We start from the raw sequence: 18,923 nt of genomic DNA on the forward strand, positions 1-18,923 counted from the left end.
GCTCGGGCAAGTGCCGGGGGGCCCCTTGAGCGGCTGTGGGCCCCGGCACTTGCCCGAGTAAGCCGTGTGCTGACGCCGGCCCTGCAGTGGAGAGTCCTGATGTGAGCGCACACAGATGCGCCCACATCAGAACTTAGCGGCGCTAAAGATTATCCGCCCGGTACTGCAGTACCGGCCATTCCCTTACCCAGCCAGGTCTCCTACATAGTGTGAACATAGCCTAAAACAGGAGTACAGCCTAGGTCATAGGTTGTATCTCTGTTTTCCAGGTGGGACTCGTGCTATCTCCACCTTCCCCACGGAACGGTAAGACAGCAGGATTTAAATGCAGATGGTTCAGATTTGTATGAACCCAAACCTCGACCAAGTTCACTCATTTCTAGTCATAATCATTACTATAAAATTAAAATGATTATCCAGGATTAGAAAAACAAGGTTGTTTTCTTTCAAAAACAACACCACCCCTGTTCTCAGGTTTTATGTGGTATTGTATCAGAACTCAGCTCCATTCACTTCCCTGGAACTAATCTACAGTACCGCACCCAAACTAAGGACAAAGGCGGTGCTGTTTTTGGGAGAAAGCGAACATGTTTATCTAATTCCTCCGCAAACAGCGTCATCGGGCGGGGCGAATTACATCCTCCTGATGATGCTCTTTGCAAATTGAAACTAGTTGAGGAGCTATGTAGTGATGTCACGATACCAGAATTTTGAGTTCGATACCAATACTCGATTTTTTAGTTCGATACTATTTTTAGTTAAATACGATTTTTTAGTTCGATTTTTCAGTTCGATACTGTGTTGCTGTGACCTCCTCTATAGAACAGCACACTCCTCTCCTGACATCCTCTGTGCTGCTGTGACCTCTCATAAGATCAGCACACTCCTTCCTCTCCTGACATTCTTTGTGCTGCTCTGACCTCCCTATAAGATAAGCCCCCTCCTCTCCTGACATTCTCTGTGCTGCTGGGATGCTGTGACCTCCCCTATAAGATCAGACCCCTCCTCTCCTGACATCCTCTGTGCTGCTGTGACCTCCCCTATCGATCAGCAGACTCCTCTCCTGACATCCTCTGTGCTGCTGTGACCTCCCCTATCGATCAGCACACTCCTCTCCTGACATCCTCTGTGCTGCTGTGACCTCCCTTATCGATCAGCACACTCCTCTCCTGACATCCTCTGTGCTGCTGGGACCTCCCCTATCGATCAGCACCCTCATCTCCTGACATCCTCTGTGCTGCTGTGACCTCTCCTATAAGATCAGCCCCCTCCTCTCCTGACATACTCTGTGCTGCTGTGACCTCCCTATAAGATCAGCACCCTCCTCTCCTGACATCCTCTGTGCTGCTGTGACCTCCCCTATAAGATCAGCCCCCTCCTCTCCTGACATTCTTTGTGTTGCTGTGACCTCCCTATAAGATCAGCCCCCTCCTCTCCTGACATTCTCTGTGCTGCTGTGACGCTGTGACCTCCCCTATAAGATCAGCCCCCTCCTCTCCTGACATCCTCTGTGCTGCTGTGACCTCTCCTATAAGATCAGCCCCCTCCTCTCCTGACATCCTCTGTGCTGCTGTGACCTCCCTATAAGATCAGCACCCTCCTCTCCTGACATCCTCTGTGCTGCTGTGACCTCCCCTATAAGATCAGCCCCCTCCTCTCCTGACATCCTCTGTGCTGCTGTGACCTCTCCTATAAGATCAGCCCCCTCCTCTCCTGACATTCTCTGTGCTGCTGTGACCTCTCCTATAAGATCAGCCCCCTCCTCTCCAGACATTCTCTGTGCTGCTGTGACGCTGTGACCTCCCCTATAAGATCAGCCCCCTCCTCTCCTGACATTCTCTGTGCTGCTGTGACGCTGTGACCTCCCCTATAAGATCAGCGCCCTCCTCTCCTGACATCCTCTGTGCTGCTGTGACCTCTCCTATAAGATCAGCCCCCTCCTCTCCTGACATTCTCTGTGCTGCTGTGACCTCTCCTATAAGATCAGCCCCCTCCTCTCCAGACATTCTCTGTGCTGCTGTGACGCTGTGACCTCCCCTATAAGATCAGCCCCCTGCTCTCCTGACATTCTCTGTGCTGCTGTGACGCTGTGACTTCTCCTATAAGATCAGCCCCCTCCTCTCCTGACATCCTCTGTGCTGCTGTGACCTCTCTTATAAGATCAGCCCCCTCCTCTCCTGACATTCTCTGTGCTGCTGTGACGCTGTGACCTCCCCTATAAGATCAGCCCCCTCCTCTCCTGACATTCTCTGTGCTGCTGTGACCTCCCCTATAAGATCAGCCCCCTCCTCTCCTGACATCCTCTGTGCTGCTGTGACCTCTCCTATAAGATCAGCCCCCTGCTCTCCTGACATTCTCTGTGCTGCTGTGACGCTGTGACCTCCCCTATAAGATCAGCCCCCTCCTCTCCTGACATCCTCTGTGCTGCTGTGACCTCTCCTATAAGATCAGCCCCCTCCTCTCCTGACATTCTCTGTGCTGCTGTGACGCTGTGACCTCTCCTATAAGATCAGCCCCCTCCTCTCCTGACATCCTCTGTGCTGCTGTGACCTCTCCTATAAGATCAGCCCCCTCCTCTCCTGACATTCTCTGTGCTGCTGTGACCTCCCCTATAAGATCAGCCCCCTCCTCTCCTGACATTCTCTGTGCTGCTGTGACGCTGTGACCTTCCCTATAAGATCAGCCCCCTCCTCTCCTGACATCCTCTGTGCTGCTGTGACCTCTCCTATAAGATCAGCCCCCTCCTCTCCTGACATCCTCTGTGCTGCTGTGACCTCCCTATAAGATCAGCACCCTCCTCTCCTGACATCCTCTGTGCTGCTGTGACTTCCCCTATAAGATCAGCCCCCTCCTCTCCTGACATCCTCTGTGCTGCTGTGACCTCTCCTATAAGATCAGCCCCCTCCTCTCCTGACATTCTCTGTGCTGCTGTGACCTCCCCTATAAGATCAGCCCCCTCCTCTCCTGACATCCTCTGTTCTGCTGTGACCTCCCTATAAGATCAGCCCCCTCCTCTCCTGAGATGCTCTGTGCAGCAAGGGACCAAACATTGTGTTTATTGGGGACAGCATGGGGGGGGGGGGCAGCAGTGGATTATAATGTGGGCGGATTGACGGGGGGGGGGGGGGGGGGTCCAGGTTGGGTGAACAGCCCAGGGCCCAGGGTACATTTAATTCGCCACTGGGTACAGACTACAACCCCCACACTGCAGGGAGCTGGTGAAGGCTGCCAGGTCTGGACAGACAAGAGAGGGTTACTCTGCCTGGCAGGTCAGTTCCTGTCAGAGGGCAGGAATGTTAGGGGCACACTAGAGGGCAGGGATGTGGGGGGCACACTAGAGGGCAGGGATGTGGGGCGCACACCAGAGGGCAGGGATGTGGGGGGGGCACACTAGAGGGCAGGGATGTGGGGGGGGGGCACACATCCCCTGCTCTCACTTACTGCGGTACCTGTGGACACTCAAAGTATGAGGCTTGTCAAAGTAGAGGGGAGTGGGGATTTGTAAAGGGAGCTTATTTAAGGTGGAACAGACAGCCTGAATCTTGGCCAGCAGGAAGATTAACCTTTGCTGCTGGCCAAGATTCAGGCTGTCTGTTCCACCTTAAATAAGCTCCCTTTACAAATCCCCCTCCCCTCAGCTCCGGGAAGCTCCTAGCTGTCAGGCCTCCGTTCCTCCTGCATATTCATGTGTGCACACTCAGGCCGGTCAGGAAGTGCAGCCACCGAGAGTGTGCATACATGAATATGCATAGGAACAGCGCCGCGGATGGACAGAGAGCAAGCCGGCATCAGAGCCTCACCAACCTCACACTGAGAAGCGCAGCCCTAGACACAGCTCCTCACACCGGCTGCATGACAGGGGGGACAGGAGGCTGAGGTGTGACAGGCTGCGAGTCATTAGCAGCGGGGGTCTGTTACACATAGTAGCCGACCCCCACTGCTTCTGGAGAGGCTCAGGATGGGTCAGATGCCGCTGTCAGTTGTGACAGCAGCATCTGCACAGTTATATAGCCGGCACTAGCGATCGCTGTGTGCCGGCTATAACTTATCCCTGCAGTGAGCGGAGGAAAGGGCGGGCGGAGGAGGAAGTGACGCCAGGGGGCAGGGGGCAGCACTCAGAGAACATGGCCGGCCCTCTGCTAGCCGCCGGCTGTGTTCTCTGCTCTATACTTTATGTTAAGCTGCGTTATTAGGCAGCTTAATATAAAGTATCGATACCAGGAAATCCTGGTACTGAATCGTTTTTTTGCCCGAAATATCGATAGTAGTATTGATATTTCGGTGCATCGTGCATCCCTAGAGCTATGCAGCTTTTAATATATCATTCGGTCATCAGTGTTGTTCTATGGATAATAGTCTGCAGCTGCTACAGTATAGGCAGGGCCTGGGCGGGACAGCATTTCCAAACACTTCATATACTGGTAACCTTGAGTGTATTTTTAATAGTGTCACATTCATCTTCATGTTAAACTTATTCTATTTTTGGATATTAATAAACGCTACATTTTAATAATAGGGTCACGTCCAAGGTGTGAGTGGGTCATTGACCCTTTTGGTAGAGGGGGCCCAGACACTTTGGCTATATGGGCTCCAAAACTCCTGATAGCAGCCCTGCCTATACTATACAGATGTCCAGAAGGCAGTCATTCACACACTCCACTAGGAGGGTAAGCCACAAATGTTCATTGCAAAATAAGCTGGCTGTTCTCAGAGTGCTGTATCAAAGCATATTAATGGAAAGTTGAGTGGAAGAAAAAAGTGGGATAGAAAAAGGTGCACAAGCAACCGGGAGAACCGCAGTCTTAACAGGATTGTAACGAAAATTGCATTAAAAAATTTGGGAGATATTCACAAAGCGTAGACTGCTGCTGGAATCACTGCTTCAAAAGCCACCACATACAGACATCTGCAGGACATGGGCTACAAGTGTTGCATTCCCTGTGTCAAGCCACTTCTGAGGAATAAACAACACCAGAAGTGTCTTATCTGGGCCACTGGACTGCTGATCAGTGGTCTAAGGTGCTGTTTTCAGATGAAAGCAAATTTTGCATTTCATTTGGAAATCAAGGTCCCAAAGTCCAAGCTGCTTGAGGTCTAGTGTGAAGTTTCCACAATCAGTGATGGTTTGGGGAGCCATGTCATCTGCTGGTGTAGGATCACTGTGTTTCATCAACACCAAAGTCAACGCTGCCGTCTACCAGGAAATTTTAGAGCACTTCATGCGTCCCTGTGCTGAAAAGATTTTTGTAGATGGAATTTTCATCTTCCAGCAGGATTTGGCATCTGTCCACACTGCCAAAAGTACCAATACCTGGTTAACTAACCACATCATCACTGTGCTTGATTGGCCTGCAAACTCGCCAGACCTTAACCCCATAGAGAATTTATGGGGTATTGTCAAGAGGAAGATGAAAGACACCAGACCCAACAATGCAGACGAGCTAAAGGCCCCTATCAAAGCAACCTGGGCTTCAATAACACCTCTGCAGTGCCATCAGCTGATCGCCTCCATGCCGCATTGATGCACCGACCAAGTATTGAGGGCATTTACTGTACAGACTCTTCATTTGGTCGACATTTCTATGTTAAAAATATTTTTTTGTTGGTTTTATATAATATTCAAATTTTCTGAAATATTGACTTTTGGGTTTTTTTTTTGGCTGTGATCCATAATCATTAACTTTAACAGAAATAAACGCTTGAAAAAGTTCACTCTGTATGTGGGCTGCTAAGGTTTGAGGGCCAGAGCTGATTTTTAAGAGTCACTGTTGTGAATTTTTTTTTTCAATAGTCCAGGCGATTTCAAGAAACTTTGTAATTGGGTTTATTAGCCGAAAAATGAATTTTTATCATGAAAAAGCAGTTTGAAGCTCTCCCCCCTGTCTTCATTGTTCTCCTATGGAGAGGGAAATAAAACACCAAAACAGGACAACAAAGAGTTAATCTACAAATACATCACCGGCTATCTCCTCTGACAGTCAGCACTAACCTCTCTGACCTCTAAATACCCAGCTCATGTTTGTGTAATCCTTTGTTCTCAGCTCTCTGCTGCCGGCTAACTCTCTCCCCCCCCCCCTCCCCTCTCTATAGAATAGACAGGTTGTGTCTGATGCAACAAGTCACAATTTCCTGATATTTTGCAGTGGATGACCGAAAGGAGAGGACCTGGGAAAAGGCTTTGTAATTGGGTTTATTAGGCAAATATGTTATCGCCATTTAAAAAGTTTCTTAAAATCGCCTGGAATATTTATTTCTGAAAAAAAAATTCACAACAGTGACTCTTTAAGTCGCAGTCCGGCCCTGCCTACCGGGTGAGTGCGCGGGGCAGCCCCGACACTGGCGATGGTATTATCCCAGGGACGGCCACCACAGCTGTACCAGGGACAGTTAGAAGTGTGCCAGAAGCCGAAGAAGCAGCCGCTGCTGGGAACAGTCCTGCCATCCATAGCCCTAGCAGGACCCAAACCCACAGGCCGCACCTCTGGGATTTATAAAATAGGTTGTGACGTCACCATTTTTGCAAGAAATTAAAGACTTCATGCAGTAGTAAGTGCAGGGGAAAAAAGCTCTATATGTGCATTTCCCATAATAAGCGTCTATTGGTAATTTGTATAGCTTTTGTTGGGCAATAACATACTTTAACCCTTTCACCCTCTGTAGCATCATAACTGTGCTCAGCCCTGATTGGCTGAGCACAGTTATGCTCAGCCAATCGCGGCTGAGCAGCTGATGACGCTGCAGAGGGTGGCCGGCATGCGGGACGGCTGCAGCGAGTTGGCCGGCCTCCGTACTGTACAAATATGGTAATAAATTATAGACACATCTATATAACTTTTAATGTGTTTTCTATATGTGTAGTTTCCCTTTAATAGCCTAGGAATGCTTGACGCAACGCAACAAGCTTGCAAGTGCACATAGGGTAACATTTAAAAGGAAACTGACATCACAGATATCAACATAGCTTAATATATAAGCTGGCTGTCATTTTTCCTTGGAGGAGAGGCAGGGGTGGCATAATGACTGAATCGGGGGCCGGGGGCCGAGAGCCGGGTGGGCGCAAACAGTGTCCCAGAGCTGTGAACTATAGAGCTTGTTTATTTATTTATTTTTTTTAACAAACATATCGGATTACAGAACAAAGCTAAAGGTACCTCATCAATGCTCACTTAAAGTGTCACTGTCGTGAATTTTTTTTTGCAGAAATCAATAGTCCAGGCGATTTTAAGAAACTTTGTAATTGGGTTTATTATCCGAAAAATGCATTTTTATCATGAAAAAGCAGTTTGAATCTCTCCCCCCTGTCTTCATTGTTCTCCTATGGAGAGAGCTAAAGAAAAGACCAAAACAGGACAACAAAGAGTTAATCTACAAATCCCTCACGGGATATCTCCTGTGACAGTCACCAGTGACCTGTCTGAGCTTGGATTATAGCTGTCACCCAGCTCCGTGCCTGTAATCCTCTGTTATCTGCTTTCTGCTGCCGGCTAACTCCCTCCTTCCTCCTCCCCCCTCCCCTCTCCCTAGAACAGACAGGGTACGCCTCCTGCAACAAGTCACAATTTTCAGATTTTTTTGGAGTGGATGAAAAAGAGGAAGGAGGGGGGGACCTGGGAAAAGGCTTTTTACATGCAGTTAATGGCAGATTTGGCTAATAAACCCAATTACAAAGTTTCTTAAAATCGCCTGGACTATTGATTTCTGCAAAAAAAAAAAAAAAAATACGACAGTGACTCTTTAACCTCTTAACCCTTTGAGGACCAGGCCCAAAATGACCCAGTGGACCACGCAAATTTTGATCTTAGTGTTTCCGTTTTTCCCTCCTCCCCTTCTAAGAGCTCTAGCACTCTCAGTTTTCTATCTACAACCCATGTAATGGCTTATTTGTTACAGGAATAGTTGTACTTTGTAATGACGTCATTCATTTTACCATAACATGTATGATGGAATCCCGAATATATTATTTATGAAGATATAAATTGGTGAAATCGCAAAAAAGAATGCAATATGGTAACGTTTGGGGGGTTCCTGTGTCTACGTAATGCACTATATGGTAACAGCGACATGACACTATTATTCTATAGGTCAGCCCGAACACAACCATATGCAGGTTTACACAGATTCTCTAATGTTATATATGTATTTTTAATGAAATCCTTTTTTTTGGCAATTAATTATAAATAAAATGGGACTATTGTGACGCTTATAACGGTTTTATTTTTTCACCTACGGGGCTGTATGGGGTGTCATTTTTTCCGCCATGATCTCTAGTTTTTATTAATACCATATTTGTGAAGATCGGACGTTTTGATCACTTTTTATTAATTTTTTTATATATATAATGTAACATAAAATCGGTAATCCGCGCACTTTTTTCCCTCTTTTCGTGTACGCCGTTTACCGTTCGCAATGACGCTTGTTATATTTTAATAGATCGGACAATTACGCACGCTACGGTATATTATATGTTTATCTATTTATTTATTTTTATATGTTTTATTTATATAATGGGAAAGGGGGGTGATTTAGACTTTTATTGGGGGAGGGGTTTTGGGGTAGTGTGTTAGTGTTTTTAACTTTTTTTTTTTTACACTTTTGAAGTCCCTTTGGGGGACTTTTACATTCACTACTTGGATTTATACACTGATCATTGCTATGCCATAGGCATAGCATTGATCAGTGTTATCGGCGCTCTGCTCATTGAGCCTGCCTGTGCAGGCTCAGTGACCAGAGCGCCGATCGGACCGCACGGAGGCAGGTGAGAGAGCTCCGGCGGCCCGTTTTAACCGATCGGGACCCCCGCAGTCACACTGCGGGGGTCCCGATCGGTAAGTGACAGGGGACTCCCCCTGTCACTTACACTTAAACGCCGCGGTCCGCGGCCGCGATCGCGGCGTTTAAGGGGTTAATGACACGCGGCAGCGCGATCGCTGCAGCGTGTCATTGCCGGTGAGGTCCCGGCTGCTCACTGCAGCTGGCCCCCACCTCCTATGAAGCGCGCTCCGCTCCGGAGCGCGCTTCATAGCGGGAATAACACCCATGACGTAAGGTTACGTCATGGGTCGTCTGGGGACAGACTTCCATGACGTAACCCTACGTCCAGGGTCGTCTAGGGGTTAAGGACCCATGACGTACCGGCACGTCATGGATCACTGTCACTTAAGGACCCATGACGTACCGGTACGTCAGCCCTTTAAACGGGCGCCGCGGCCGGCCGGGTCCCGATCGGGGGAGATAGCCTGCTATAATACATAGCAGGCCATCTCTCCCTGTCGGCATGGAGGGTTGTTAACCCCCCCCCATGCCGACGATCGCCGCTATTGGCTGATAAGCCCATAGCGGCGATCGGAACCTTTCCGGGCCATCGGTGGCCCGATGACCCGGAAAAAAATGGCGGTCGGTGCTGTCCGAGGACGGCACCGACCGCCATTACTGTAAAAAGTAATGGTGGTCACGGTACCACCGTCCCGATCGCCGTGAACGGCCGGCCAGCCGGCCGGCCGTTCACGGCGATCAAAGTCCCCACAAGTAATAAATACCTGCTCCGGACCCCTCAGCTAGGTAGCTGAGGGGTCCGGAGCAGGTATTTGTACATTACTCACCTGTCCCGGGGTCCTGATCGGCGTCTTCCGGGTTCCCGGCGTCCTCTTCATCTTGTCGGGACTTCGGCTTCTTCCGTGAGTCCCGATCGGCTTTTTCCGGCTCCAGCGTCTTTTTTCGTATTTTTCCGGCTCCAGCGTCGTCTATTTTCGGATCTTGCGCTCTGCTGCCCCCTAGCGGCTGATAAGTGTAATACACGTATCAGCCACTACAGGGATGTTCAGAATGTAGTAAAAAAAAAATTTTTTTTCCCAATTTTTTTTTTCTATTTTCCGCACCCTATCGCCGCTGAGTGTTGATCAGCATCGCACGAAAGTGCGCTGCTAATCAGCAACTCCTCCTTTTTGGCGTAGGGTGTTTTTTTTTTTATATCCTACTGCCACGGTCTGCTGATAAGTGCCGAACATAAGTGCGGCATTCATCAGCAACACCATTTTTGGCGTAGGTTTTTTTTGTATACTTACTGTAAAAAACATGTAAAAAAACACTACATTACACCACACTACATTGAATAAAGTTTTACACTACACCACTACATACCCCATATACCAATCCCCATATAAAGATGGCCCCCAGGGTGTTTTCGGTATCGGACGCATACATTATTGCCTCCGACACCGAAACAGCCAGTGAGGATGAATGGGGGGTCCTTCGTTCTTCCATTCATCCTCCTCCTCCTCATCATCCAGTGACGTGTCTGGGAGTAGCGTAGCGTACGCTGCCCCCCAGACACGTCTTTTCCGCCAGTACCGTCCCAATAAGAGATGACGGTATGGCGTGAAATTCTACAAACTCTGTGAGAGTACCTCAGGGTACACTTACAGATTTAGGGTACGTGCACACTGCGGAATGGCGAAGGATAACCCTTCGTGCATTCCGCAGCTGGCACCCGCCGGCGGACTGATGCAGGGGCACGTCTCCGCCCGTGTCATAGACTCTATCCTATGCATGGGCGGATTCCATCATCCGTCATTCCATCAACACGGACGCAGAGCGGAATCCGCCCGTGCATAGAATGGAGTCTACGACACGGACGGAGACGTGCGCCTGCATCAGTCCGCCGGCGGGTGCCAACTGCGGAATGCACAAAGGGTTATCCTTCGCGATTCCGCAGTGTGCACGTATCCTTAGAGTGTATGAAGGAAGGGACACTCGAATCCAGCCCCCAGATGCCCACTCCCCCCCCCCCCCCCCCCCCCCATCCTCGGAGTTAGTGGGGACATCGTCCGGGAACTGATCTTCCCACTGCTGGATAAAGGTCACCACCTGTACGGGGATAACTTTTATACCAGCACCCCCCTCCTCTGGTCTCTCGCTGCCCGAGCTACTGTAGCTTGCGGCACGATACGAAAATATCAGAAGTAGTAATAGAGCCCTAATATTTAGCAGCCATGGAGCGGACCCAGCGCTTCTGGATATGAAGGACCCCGTATCGCACCAGGACAACATTTTCCAGGTGACGTCCCCCACACTGGAGAAAGGGAGACCCCAGAAGAAGTGCAGAGTGTGGGGTAACAGGGGGATCAGGAAGGACAACATTTTCCAGTGTGACACCTGTCCTGATCCCCCCGGCCTCTGTATACTGGATCGCTCCAAGGCGCACCACACGTCACTGGGGTTCTACATTATCTAAATTCTGTCCCTTATTCCTATTTCAGGGGTCACGTTGATCCAGGGATTATTCTGATCGCCAATATGGAGTCGGGAAGGAATTTTTCCCCTGTGATGAGGCTACTGTCTTCTGCCTCACGAGGGGTTTTTGCCTTCCTCTGGATCAACACAGGTTGAGTTTGATGGACACCTGTCATTTCCAACCTTATAAACTAATAATTGGCCTAATAACCCCAAATAAATTAGAATTGTCCATTTTCCCCAGCTAAGTAGGTATGGCCGCCATTCCCATTAGAGGATGCCTTGATGCAATTACAAAGTCTCTGTGCGGCCAGGACAGTAGAAACCCCCCACAAGTGACCCCATTCTGGAAACTACACCCCATAAGGAATCTAACAAGTGGGGCAGCGGGTATATGGCCCCCTGGTGACGGCCACATTTGGGACGTGAAAATGAAAAAAAGGGTATTTTTTATTTTCACGGCACATGTTCTACACATGTGCCCATCACTAGTGGGGTCCATATGCTCACTGCACCCCTTGTTAGATTCCTTATGGGGTGTAGTTTCCAGAATTGGGTCACTTGTCGGGGGTTTCTACTGTTCTGGCAGCACAGGAGCTTTGTAATTGCGACATGGCCTCCATCCCCCATTCCAGCCTCTAAATGGCGCTCTGTCCTTTTGGTGACTTGCCCTGTGCCCATATGGCAAATTATGTCCACATGTGGGGTATTTTCGTACTCAGGGGAAACTACCCTACACGTTTTGTGTTCATTTTCTTTTTTAACCCCTTGTGGAAATGGAAAAAAATCAAGGCTAGACCAACATTTAGTGTAATTTTTTTTTAATTTTTACTCTAAATCATTGATCTTGTCTTGATTTTTTCATTTTCACAAGGGGTTAAAAGATAAAAAAAACACAATGTGTAGAGCAATTTCCCCTGAGTACGGAAATACCCCACATGTGGACATAAAGTGCCATGCGGGTGCAGGGTAAGCCTCCAAAGGGAAGGTGCGCCATTTGGTTTTTGAAGGCTGGATTTGGATGGAATGGATTTCGAGGGGCCATGTTGCATTCAAAAGGCCCCTGTGTTGCCAAGACAGTTAAACCCCCCACAAGTGACCCTATTATGGAAACTACACCCCTCAAGGAATGTAACAAGGGGTGTAGTCAGCATATGGACCCCACTGGTGACGGGCACAAATGTGGAACAATGTGGCGTGAAAATGAAATATTAAATTTTTTACACTATAATGTTGGTCTAGCCTTGAATTTATCATTTTCACAAGGGGTTAAAAGAGAAAAAAAAACACAAAATGTGTAGAGCAATTTCCCCCGAATCAGTAAATACCCCACATCTGGACATAAAGCGCCATGTGGGTGCAGGGCAAGCCTCCGAAGGGAAGGAGCGCCATTTGGATTTTAGAGGTTGGATTTGGCTAGAATGGATGATGAACGCCATGTCGCATTTACAGAGCCCTTGTGCTGCCAAAACACTGTAAACCCCCCACAAGTGACCCCATTCTGGAAACTACACCCCTCAAGGAATCTAACAAGGGGTGCAGTGAGGATATGGACCCCTGGATGACGGGCACATTTGTGCCATGAAAGTGAAAAAATGAAAATTTTCACTTTCACGTCACATTTTTCCACATTTGTGCCCGTCACCAGTGGGGTCCATATGCTCACTGAACCCCTTGTTAGATTCCTTGAGGGGTGTAGTTTCCAGAATGGGGTCACTTGTGGGGGGTTTCCAGTGTCTTGGCAGCACGAGGGCTCTGTAAATGCGACATGGCCCTTGAAATCCATTCCAGTGAAATCCAGCTTCCAAAAGCCAATTGGCGCTCCTTCCCTTTGGAGGCTCGTCCTGCGCCCGCTTGGCACTTTATGTCCACATGTGGGGTATTTCCGTACTCGGGAGAAACTGCGCTACACATTTTGTGTCTTTTTTTTCCTCTTATCCCTTTGTGAAAATGAAAAATTGAAGGCTAGAACAACATTTTAGTGTAAAAAATACTTTAGTCTTTTTTCAAGCCATATTGTTTGGAAAATCTGTGAAGCACCTGTGGGGTCCAGATGCTCACCGCACCCCTTGTTACATTCCTTGAGGGGTGTAGTTTTCTAAATGGTGTCCCTTTAGGGGTGTTTTTTAGGTTTTGGCACCCCAGAGCCTCTGCCAACCTGAAGTGGTACAGTCAAAAATGACCAAAAATAACGGAGCCATTGAAATTCACTAGGCGCTCCCTTATATCTGAGGCTTGTGGTTGCGTCAAATAGCGCAATAGGGCCACACATGGGGTATTTCTATAAACTGCAGAAACGGGGCAATCAATATTGGGGTGCATTTCTCTGGTAATAGGTTTATAATTATGAAAAATATTGGATTACAATAAAATCTCTGCACAGAAAATTAAAATTTTCAAATTTCTTACACACTTAGCTTTTATTTCTGTGACTCCCCTAAAGGGTTAAAAAACTTTCTGGATGTGCCTTTGCAGAGTTTAGGGGGTGCAGTTTCTGAAATGGGGTGCTTCGTGAGGCTTTCTAACACACAGTCCCCTCAAATACACTTTAAACCTGAACAGTTCCCTAAAAATATCTGATTTTGAAATTTTACTGAAAATTTGGAAATTTGCTGCTAATGTTTTAAGCTTCCTATTGTCTAAAAATAATGAAATATAGTTTAATAAATGCCGCCAACATAAAATAGACATGTTGCTAATGCTATTTAATATATAATTTATGTGGTATAACCATTTTCTGTATAAGCAGAAAAGTTTTAAAGTTGGAAAAATGCATTTTTTCACAATTTTTCACGCTATTTTGGGTTTTTTCATAAAGATTCGTTATAAGTATCGACTCCAATTTACAAGAAATGTGAAGTACAATATGTCACGAGAAAACAATCTCAGAATCAGCCGGATAGGTAAAAGCATCCCGAAGTTATTAATGAATAAAGTGACACTGGTCAAATTCATAAAATTTGCTCCGGTCCTTAAGGCCATTTCAGGCCCGGTCCTTAAGGGGTTAATAGGTAACTGGAAACAGGCAGCACTGACATTCCCTTTAATCATACTGCATGATATTGGCAGGTTTTTTCGAGCATTATTTTTCTTATGATGTGACATTTTTTAACATTTCTAATCACCTTTATTTTTCAGGATATCAATGAATGTATTCTGGAAAATTATGCAGAGTGTTCCAATCCAAGATTATTTTACATTATACCATATTTTTGTGGGCAACATCCCAAATGCAGGTATGTCAAATGCTGTTAAAGGAAAAATTGCAGCCTGTAAAGTCAGGAGAGACATTTACAAAAGACAGATTTTATTATAATATGATTTTACTTATTTGATAGGATGTAATTGTTGCCCATTCATTTTTTGATTTTACTTATTTGATAGGATGTAATTGTTGCCCATTCATTTTTTTGTAACGCTTAATTAAGAAATCTGTATCTCTAGGAGTCCCCCAATCAGGACCCATTTCTTTGGGACAAATTTTATTTAGAAATTTTAGTCTTATTTAAATGGTTATTGTTTAAAAGATTTTCCCTACATTACCTGAACCCGAACGCTCGGTGTTTGATTCCCCACAGCTGCCACCCTAGGAAGTCCTGTAAAACATGAAACGTTGAGTGTTCAGGTTGCCAAACCCGAACATTCTGACAGGTTTGCTCAGCACTTCTCTCCAGACATGCATCCAGGCCCCTTTTGAACTGTCTAGTTCACTATGACCTCTTCCTTTGGCATAGTTATATAGCCTCATTGCTCTTACCCTTTTATGTTGGTGTAGAAATGTTTTCCCCCTTTAGGCTCAAAGGATGCCCCCTTACTAGAGATGAGCGAAGCCAATCTGATGAATTTTGATTTGCAGAATCAGGCATTAAATTTGCTTCATTGCGATTCGCAAATGTGCCAGATTCACGTCGCAATTTTTCTAAACGTGGTAGCCGCAATGGCAGCCGCACATGTTAGCTTGCAGTACTATCTAGTAGTGGGAGCAAGAGATTATCCATAATCCCATTCGCCCATCCAATCAGCTGCAAACCCAACTGAGATGCTGGCACCCCCCCCCCCCCCTCTATATAAGGTGATTCGCTTCCTAGAGGCGGCCAGTCGGCTGTGTGTATTGGAGAGTAGGTTGTAGCAGGCAGTTAGAGCAGGGGGATAAATACAGAGAGATAGGGACAGTGAGGATAGGAAAGGAGGTTGGATTGTAAGTGGTTTTCTGTGGGAGCAGTGAAGCCATTGTCCAGTATACCAAGTAACTGGGTGACTTTTGTTCATCGTACCAAGTTTTTGGGTGCTGATTGTGCAATATAGGAAGTCACAGTGAACACAGTGTCCATCTTAATACCTCACTGGGTGCTCATTTACCAATTTCCACTGCTGTCCTTGGAGAAAATTTATATTACACAGCTGATCAACCAACATCCACTACTGTCTAGGGTAGAAATTGGCAGCACGGTGGCTCAGTGGTTAGCACTGTGGCCTTGCAGCGCTGGGGTCCTGGGTTCAAATCCCACCAAGGGCAACATCTGCAAAGAATTTGTATGTTCTCTTGGTGTTCGCGTGGGTTTCCTCTGGGTACTCCGGTTTCCTCCCACACCCAAAAAAAAACCCAAAACATACAGATTGGATTTAGATTGTGAGCCATATTAGAGACAGGGAGCAATAATTCGTGAAACTATGTCAAGTGCTGCGGAATCTGTGTGCGCTATACAAATAAAAGCATTATTATTATTATTGACAGGCTGATTGAAATTTTAAAAAATTTACATTTTCCAACTTCGCTTGCATGCGATTCGCAAATATTTGCAGACTTTGCGAAACTAATTTCCAGGTGATTTGCTGATCTCTACCCCTGTTACAGTTACAGTAACCCATATTACAGTTTTGGGTACAAATAGGGGGACAATTTTGTATTGTCCAAATGTCCGTTGATATACCTGTACAATGACTGTACACCAATAGTCCTGATTCAATCTGACTGAGCTTGAGAGGAGAAGAAAGGCAGAAAAAAATTATGAAATCACTGACTTTTCAAAGTAATAACAATTTCTAACAATCTGTTTTTACTTTGTTATTATGGGGTATTGCCTGCAGAACAATGGGTTAAAGTAGAATTTTATTTTAGCCCAAGGTCCCAATATATTGTGACCTTGGGCTGAAGGAAAATTCTACTTTAAACTATTCTTTAGCCAACATCCCATGCTGATGAAGACAAAGAGCAAAAAAAATCATACAAAATGTAGGTGCCAACCTACTAAAAAAAAGACTACATATTAAAGTGACTCTGTAGCCAGAATCTGACCCCCCCGAAACCGCTTGTACCTTCGGATAGCTGCTTTAAATCCAAGATCTGTCCTGTGGTCCGTTTGGCAGGTGATGCAGTTATTGTTCTAAAAAACATCTTTTAAACTGGCAGCCTTATGCCCTACGGGAGTGGCCTAGATTGTGTATGCATTAGGCTGACACAACCTCTCTGTCCCTCCTTCCTGCCTTCCTCATCATTAGGAATGCTCCAGGCACATTGCCTACTATTCCCCACCTGTGTCAGCCAGCCACATGGGCTGGATCGTTAAGACACCTGTGCAAATGTTCAGTTTGGAAAAAATGTTCCAGTGGCATTCCTAATGATGAAGAGGGTGGGGAGGAGGGACGGAGGGGTGGTGCAAAGTTAGGGCACAGATATTCTAAGCCACGCCTGTAGGGCATGGGGCTGTAAGTTTAAAAGTTGTTTTTTAAGACAATAACTGCATCACCTGCCAAACAGACCGCAGAACAGATCTTGGATCAAAAGCAGCTATCCGATTTGGGGGGGGGGGGGAGTCAGATTGTGGGTACAGAATCGCTTTAAGGAAGTGTTTAGACTCTCTCACTTTTTTCTTTTTATATAACAAATTGTAAAATAAGAAGTGAAAGGGTCTTAAGAATTACCTAATGTGTTGTATTTCTTTTTGAATAGGTTGGCATTTACATTTTTTATGATTTTTTGCTGATTGTCATCATAACTTCCCAGAAATAAGGCTGAGTAATCTCTTATGAACAGAATAATTTTTATCTCAACACCCTCTTTTGTCATATTTTGTAGAAACTGTATATGACACATTGGAGAGAGTTATTTACTTAGGAAATATGGTTTGCAATACCTGATTGCTTATACGTGTATTCTTTATAGGGATCCTGGCGAGTGGGCATTGGAACGTGCAAAGCAGAATGTGAAAGAAAACTTTCTTCTTGTTGGAATTCTGGAGGAGCTTGAAGATGTGCTGCTTTTGTTGGAAAGATTTTTACCTCACTACTTCAAAGATGTCATGAGCATTTATAAAAATCCAGGTATGTGGGACAGTTTATTTTCATAAACTGTTAAAAGTATGAATGGAAAATTGCTGCAATAGCAACATGTTGAAACGCTAATCCTATTAACTCCTCAGTGGCTGCCATTTTACAGCGGTCACTAATGGGCCTTATTCTGATCCACACGCCTTTTTACGGCATGGTCATAATAAATATCTGCCGTGCTCCTGCGCCGCCATCGCGGGATGTCAGTATGAAAGCTGATTGCCTGCTCCAGGTAGTTTAACCTGTTACATGCTGATGTTATATCATGACAGCACCATGTTAGGGTATATGCACACTACTAAATCCATGCAGTTAACTTCCTGTGGATTCTGCTGCTCGTCCCCGCGCTCTCGAGCTTGAATTTCAGTTTGGCAAATAGACTCTATTTTATGCTGAGGCAGATTTCGCCGTCCGCCCAAAGAATTGACGTATCAATTGTTTGGGCGGATAGTGGAGTCTGCCTGAGCATAGAATGGAGCCTATGGGATGGGTGCAACTTCAATCCACAGAAAGTTATGGTGAGGATGTACTTACTGATCAGAAGTCCAGGGGTCTAGTCTGGCTTCCTATTGATTTCCATGGTGATCCCAGGGGTCTTCTGAAGCCCCAGGGCCTGCCATCGATGTGCCTTTTTACAGCCATGCCAGAGATAATGTCCTGCTCTGACTGCTTGACATACATCACTTTGGTGATGCTTTCGCTGTAAAACTTCAACTGGTTATGTAGGGCCGTAGCTGGGGGAGGGGAGAAAGGGGGCAGCTGCCACGAGCGCAGAGACCAGGGGGGGGCACCATTACAGGGAGCAGAGAGAAGGATCACTGTGGATGAGGCAGCCTGGAAGTTCTCTTGTCAGTGTGGGGAGGTAGGGGACGATTTTTACTTCATCAAAGGAGGTATTTCCCATACTTTGGCTCAGGGAAGAAACAGAGTGCTGCACCTCACACCTATGGCTGATACTAGTGCCGCTTGGCTAAATAAAAAACACATCAGAATTTTGTGTATGAATTGATCAAGTCATACTGCCCCATGTACCTCGTGCCGGTATCTGATACACATGGGTCCCTACACTAAGTCCACACCGTGCCAGTCAGTGGCCACCAACCCCGCAGGCGTGCACAGCCAGGGAACGGGGGCCATGGGACGGCCCTGCGACCCCCATGCCACAGGACCAGACCCAAAAACACCACACCAGAACCCGGCCAGCACCGCCGGCGGAGAAGGTCGCCCCCAAGCAGCACAAGTCTGGATAAGGTATTGCGCTCACCATAGCTGCAGCAAACAGAATGGGAAAAAAACAGGAGGGATCAAAACCATGTGCACTCAGGTGTCTCCTGCTAATTGCGGTCATGTGGGTCTCACCAGGAGGA

General features: G+C 46.7%; 1 protein-coding gene across 2 annotated transcripts in view; it reads left to right on the forward strand.

The window, feature by feature from the left end:
• UST (uronyl 2-sulfotransferase) overlaps window positions 1-18,923 on the forward strand; it is a 636,424-nt gene that overhangs the window by 552,346 nt on the left and 65,155 nt on the right. For both annotated transcript variants that reach the window (XM_069973781.1, XM_069973782.1), the window contains exons 6-7: window positions 14,368-14,465; window positions 17,393-17,550. In XM_069973781.1, coding sequence (XP_069829882.1) covers window positions 14,368-14,465; window positions 17,393-17,550 — 256 coding nt within the window. The remainder of the gene's footprint in view (window positions 1-14,367; window positions 14,466-17,392; window positions 17,551-18,923) is intronic.

This window comes from Dendropsophus ebraccatus, chromosome 6, assembly GCF_027789765.1.
Source record: "Dendropsophus ebraccatus isolate aDenEbr1 chromosome 6, aDenEbr1.pat, whole genome shotgun sequence".
Classification (NCBI taxonomy): domain Eukaryota; kingdom Metazoa; phylum Chordata; class Amphibia; order Anura; family Hylidae; genus Dendropsophus; species Dendropsophus ebraccatus.